The sequence below is a fragment of the Mandrillus leucophaeus genome, unplaced genomic scaffold (assembly GCF_000951045.1).
Source record: "Mandrillus leucophaeus isolate KB7577 unplaced genomic scaffold, Mleu.le_1.0 Scaffold695, whole genome shotgun sequence".
Classification (NCBI taxonomy): Eukaryota; Metazoa; Chordata; class Mammalia; order Primates; family Cercopithecidae; genus Mandrillus; species Mandrillus leucophaeus.
Genome location: NW_012107530.1, coordinates 943,852 through 950,309, shown reverse-complemented (window position 1 = coordinate 950,309; position 6,458 = coordinate 943,852). Strand labels below are relative to the sequence as shown.

Sequence of the window (6,458 nt, the reverse complement as noted above, 5' to 3'; positions counted from 1 at the left end):
AGATAGCCTGAAAAATGATAGAAACTCAAGGAGAAATTGACAAAATTATTCCAAACTATTGAGTGATTTTAAGATGCCTCTCTGTTATTGGCAAATCAGATAGACGAAAAGATTCTGCACAGATATAGAGGATTTGATGACACATTTGACAATCCTAATCTAATTTACCCAAAAAGGACACTCCCTGTAACAAGTAGAAGATTCAAATTCCTTTTAAGAACACATGTGGTACATATACACCATGGAATACTATGCAGCCATAAAAGTAAATGAGATTGTGTCCTTTGCAGGAACATAGATGGAGCTAGAAGCCATTATCCTCAACAAACCAATGCAGAAAGAGAAAACCAAACACTGCATGTTCTCACTTATAAGTAGGAGCTGAACAATGAGAACACATGGACCCAGGGAGGGGAACAACACACACTGGGGCTTGTCAGGGGAATGGGGTAAGGGGAGGGAGAGTATTAGGAAAAATAACTAATGCGTGCTGGGCTTAATGCCTAGGTGATGGATTGATGGATAGATAGATACAGCAAACCACCATGGCACGTGTTTACATGTGTAACAAACCTGCACATGTACCCCAGAATTAAAATTAAAATTAATTTTAAAAAGAACACATAGAATGATTTAAAATACTGATCACCCACTAGGCCAAAAGCAAATTTCATGAATTTCAAATAATTATTATTATATAGAATACATCTTTCTGACCGCAAATAAGATAGAAATCAATAGTCAAAAGATAACTAGGAAAACCAATAACTTGTGAAATGAAAACACTTCTAAAATTTTTATAACTTGGCTGCGCATGGTGGCTCATACCTGTAATCCTAACACTTAGGGAGGCCAAGGTTGGAGGATCATTTGATGCCTGGAGTTCAAGACCAGCCTAGGCAGCTTAGGGAGACTCTGTCTCTACACAGAATTTTAAAAAATTAGCTGGGCAGGGTGGCACATGTCTATAGTCTAGCTACTCTGGAAGCTTAGAGGGAAGGATCACTTGAGCCCAGAAGGTCGAGGCTGCAGTGAGCTGTAATTGTGCCACTGCTCTCCAGCCTGGGCGACAGAGCAAGCCCTTATCTCAAAAACAAAGCAAAAAACAAAAAACAAAAACATGAAAACAAAAACACATAAAGGGATTCATAATAAAGACTGGAATATATTTAAAGCTAAATGAGAATGAAAACATATCAAAACAACACATATCCAAACTGCTAAAGTTGAGATTTGAGTATTTAGCTTTAAAATGAGTGTTAAAAAATAAGAAAGTCTGAAAAGTAATAATCTAAGCACTATACTTAAGAAGTCAGAAAATAAAATAGAATAAATTCAAAAAAGCAGAGGGCAATAATAAAGACAGAAATTATTAAATTACAAAGATGGATCCATAAATCTTGAGTGTTTTTTAAATAAAATTGCAATCTCTAATGATTTTTAAGATAAAAAAGATGAAACAAAAATCAATACAAAAAAGAGCAACATAACAGAGATTGTAAAGAAAACTGAAGAATTTTATAACCAATTTCATGCCAATGTCTTTTAAAACATTTTTAAATGGGCAGATATAAAGATAGATATCAATGATTAAAGCCTGACTCAAGAAGAAATAGAAATAGCAAATATGAATTTTCTTATAATATTTATAGAAGCTGAATCAATGTTTTAAATTTTACACAATGACAATACTAGGCCTGAACAACTTTATGAGTAAATTCTATGAAACATTTAAGGAAGAGAAAATTTTCAGATTACATAAGCTCTTTCGGAGAAACAAGAAGTAGCAATGAGGAAGGACAGCAGCATTCTCCAACTCAGTTTATGAGGCTAGGATTATACTGACTTTAAACCCAAACAAGGATGGCACGAAAAAGGAAAATCACTGGCCAGTCTTTCTCTTGAATACGGATGCAGGAATCTCAAGCAAAATCTCAGTAAACTGAACCCATAAAGTATTTTTAAAAGACATTGTATAATTACCCAGCTGAACTTATTCCAGGGATGCAAATTTTGGTTCACGTCAGATAATCCAGTAATGTAACTTGCAGGTTTACTAGGTTAAAAAGTTAATAATCTAACTAAAAAACATGGTGGTCTTGGGCCTCACAGGTCTGCAAGGTAAAAAGCAAAAGACAGTATATAGGATAGGAGAAGAAGAAAGTTCTTTGGGGATGTGATAAGAACTAAAGAACTAAAGGTTCATTTTGCTTCTGTAACATTAGAAACTATGCCTACATAATAGACATATTCTTTGAATACTTGTTATGGGTGAAATAAACAACCAAATTATTTTTCATGAAATAATTTAAAGCACCAAAAATAAAAGGCATATGATATGTTTTTGGTAGTTACCTTTCTTTTCTCCCCTTCCATTAAATCAAAGTCTTAGAAATGGTTGGAATAGGTTTTAAAAATTATTTTTGCAACCTTCGATTTCTGTTTGCAGCCATACATGAAAACATATATAGGGTCACTTCAAATATTTTCCAGCAAAGTTTACAAAGATGATATACATTTTGAGCCAGAGGGTCAGAGGGAGATTCAATGCAAAAATTAAAACAATGTGAAATTATAAAATTGTAAAATCAGTCAACACTGAATATTGTAGATGCCCTTTTAGGTCAAATCAAGAATTTTCTAGGAAGATTCTCTTTACATTTCCATTCAAATATTTAATATTCTTTTAGAGGTGTCCGGTTTTATACTTAGGGAATCAAGTGTTTACAGCAGGATTTCAGACAGTCACACAATACCAGAAAAAGGTTTTGCTAATCTCTACTCTTTTTAGACTGGTAAACATCAAGTTAAGTGGCCAAATATTGAGGCAGACAAGATTCATAGAATCGGACCTTCGTTTTCTAGTTACTTACAAACCAGGGCCCCACCAGTGACTGCATATTGGCTTCCTAGGGATAATGGAATTGCCTCCATAAACTCTGGAACTATAAGCCAAGAAGAATAGATATTTGATAAGCATCAGTACATTTACAGAGGCTCTTGTTCTGAAGCACTTTTTCTGTATCACTGTTGTTGAGGCTATTTTAAGAACAGTGAAGAATGTCAGTGCACTAATGTAATAGGTTATAGAGCTTTCTGTGGTGTTCCCCTCCCTCTACGGACATTTCCTTGATAATCTGAAGGGAAATCAAAGAGAAGAATAAAGCGGCAATGTATAATCTTAAAATTTCAAGTCATCAAAATGGTAGAGTAATTTAAACAACAGAGCTTTATTATATAAACTTGGAAATATTTACCACATTTTTGTTTAAGGAAAATACATATGATGAGAATGATAAAGTTATGACATTAGTCATGGATATAGGTTAGGCTGACCAAACTAGATAAGGCAGAAGTCCCATTATCCATCAGGGACATCCACAGCTGGGTATGTGAACAATGAAAACTCATGCTCATTTTGTTTTGTTTTTTGTTTTTTGTTTTTGTTTTTGTTTTTTTGATGGAGTCTCACTCTGTCACCCAGGCTGGAGTACAGTGGTGCGATCTGGGCTCACTGCAATCTCCACCTCCCACCAGGCTTAAGTGATTCTCCTGCCTCAGCCTCCCAAGTAGCTGGGATTACAGGCATGTGCCACCATGCTCAGCTAATTTTTGTATTTTAGTAGGGATGGGGTTTCACCAAGTTGGCCAAGCTGGTCTTCAACTCCTAACCTGAAGTGATCCACCCGCCTTGGCCTCCCAAAGTGCTGGGATTACAGGTGTGAGCCACCATGCCCAGGCTTCCTGCCCATTTTGTTAAGGTTGTCCACTATCAAAGGCTACAGAATGGATACTTAAATACAAAAGGAAGAAAATTATACTTCCCAATAATAAACTAAAAGAAAAAACAAATAGTAGCCCCAATGTGTTGACAATAAGAAATCAAGGAAATATTTTGAAGTTTAAAACTAAAGCTTTAATCTTCAAAATACAATGTAGATATCTTCAAGAAACTAGAATCGAGATATTGAATATAGATTAAAGAATCATACTTAGAAGAGGCAGCTCAAATACAACTAAAGTGGATATACCTCACCCACCACCCCATTAACAAGCAGTTTGATGCATTCAACAAGGACAAATGCTCCTGAGAGGTACACTATCCAATGAGATCAAATATGAACACACTATTGCCAATCATTATATGAGGCAAGTACTAGTCAGGCATGTACAAAAGTTGTGGGAGCACAGAGAAGGTGGTACAGAATACTGCATGGGGAGGCAGAAGAAGAGTCACGTGGAAGACGACCTGAACACTGGGTCACAGAGAGTGAGAAAAATGCAATAAGTAGTAAAGCAGAAGCTATGGTACTTAGAATAAATAAAGCCATCTTTCAGGCATATTTTTTAAAATGGTTACTAGATTCATAAAGCACCTGCTTTCTCTTGTCTCCTTCAGTGTTTACATATCCAGAAAATGGCACTGATGATTTCAGAGATCCGGCGAAGAACATAAGCCACCAGGTATTTATGGATGTCACAGAAGACAAGTCAGACAGGAGTGCTTAGATAGACCTGCAGGTTGCCATTCAAGTGGCTCATGAAATCAATTTAGTGGGTCCAGACCAGCATCTTTCGAGAATAGAATAATATAACACAATGTACCATAGCATGGAATAAACAGAACTATCTCATTGCATAAAAGGTAAAAAGAGTAAGCATTGCACTGTGCACCTTTTGTTTCTGTTATATAATATGTAGATTATAGAATTATATAGTATATTATCACTTTATTTTATAGCACATATGTCATATTTTATATGTTCATTTACATATGTAAAATTAAGACAGACTACAATAATATTATATAACGTACCTGAGCTTTGAAGAGCAGAGTGAATTATAGATAAAAAGATATATAGTTGTGTACAGCTTTTGTGTATGTTTTCTATAAATTTATAGCATGTATTTATTATATTAGTATATAGTTAGATATATGATGCAACTATATATGACATAATATATAATTTTAACTTGTTTATTATAAAGCATAAATGTTTTTATAGCATTAACATTTATTTGGTTAGTAATAATAGCTAATATTTATATGACACTTACAAGAGTCTTTTATCATCTGTAAATTGGGGACAACAATAGAATCTCCCTAACAGAGTTGTTGGTAAGTTGAAGTATGCTAATGCATGTAACATAATGCCTGGCACACAACAAACTATGAAAACAGCAGCTTATATTGTCATTATTGGAAGGTTTCGTTGCGAATAGATGGTAGTAAACTGAATCAGTCTGATGCCAAAACCTATGCTTTTTTCTCAACATAAATGAACTAATTGCCAGATGAATATACCTGGTTCCCTTTGATGCACTAGATACCAACTTTACAGCTAACTGATAAACAGTTAATTTTAGGAAGTGAGAGTTATGCACTACTATTCATGTGTCCCTCTTTCTTTAGAGAGAATATTCCCATTTCTGAAGTCTAACTTGTATCATTTTTCATGAACAACTATATTATCAAAGAAAATGTATTTGAAGAAAATTGTAATATTTCTAACAAAGAGTTCCAAATAATTGTTTTCAAATTGTTTATAGTGAAACCAACCTCGGTTAAGAAATTAAAAATTAATGCAAAGTTGAAAGAAAATCTTTAATAATGGTTAGATATTTTAACACTTATGATCCATACACTGATATTACATTGCAATAATTTCTCCATTTCTTGTTTCTTTCCTCTCTCAATTTCTTTCACCTTTCTTATCTCATTTTTCTTTTATTTTCTCTTTCAGGGATCTCTTTCCAAAGACCCATTACAGATGAACACCTATGTTGCCTTGTACAAATTTGTACCACAGGAGAATGAAGATTTGGAAATGAGGTAAAAACCTTCTGTAAAGAAAAAAAAAAGAGTAAATTTTAAAGTCATTGTTTCTCCATGTGAAAAAGTAATTCCATCTATGCCCCTCCTAATGCTTTATAGCAGTGATTCTCAAACTTTAGCATGTATCTAATGACTAGCAAAGCTGCTTAACACACAGGCCCTGTCCCCAGAGTTTTGGATTCATCAGATCTGAGGCAGGGCCCAAGAAGCTGCATTCCTAAGGAGTCCCCAGGTGACACTGATGATGCTGGCCAAGGTCTACACTTTGGGAACCACCACTTTAGTACATGCTCAACAGAACTGCTAATTGGAGTTTTCATGAAGGTTGAACATTAAATGCACTTGGCTTCAGGTGGGGTCTAATAGGGAATCAAAAATATATTTAATCAAAGATCAGATGGTTGCTGATGTGTGGTATTATTTCTGAGGCTTCTGTTCTGTACCATTGGTCTATATGTTTTGGTACCAGTACCATGCTGTTTTGGTTACTGTAGCCTTGTAGTATAGTTTGAAGTCAGGTAGTGTGATGCCTCCAGCTTTGTTCTTTTGGCTTAGGATTGTCTTGGCTATGCAGGCTCTTTTTGGTTCCATATGAACTTTAAAGTAGTTTTTTCTAATTCTG

General features: G+C 34.8%; 1 protein-coding gene across 2 annotated transcripts in view; it reads left to right on the top strand.

The window, feature by feature from the left end:
* STAC (SH3 and cysteine rich domain) overlaps positions 1-6,458 on the top strand; it is a 174,743-nt gene that overhangs the window by 125,610 nt on the left and 42,675 nt on the right. For both annotated transcript variants that reach the window (XM_011964370.1, XM_011964369.1), the window contains 2 exons: positions 4,400-4,464; positions 5,745-5,833. In XM_011964370.1, coding sequence (XP_011819760.1) covers positions 4,400-4,464; positions 5,745-5,833 — 154 coding nt within the window. The remainder of the gene's footprint in view (positions 1-4,399; positions 4,465-5,744; positions 5,834-6,458) is intronic.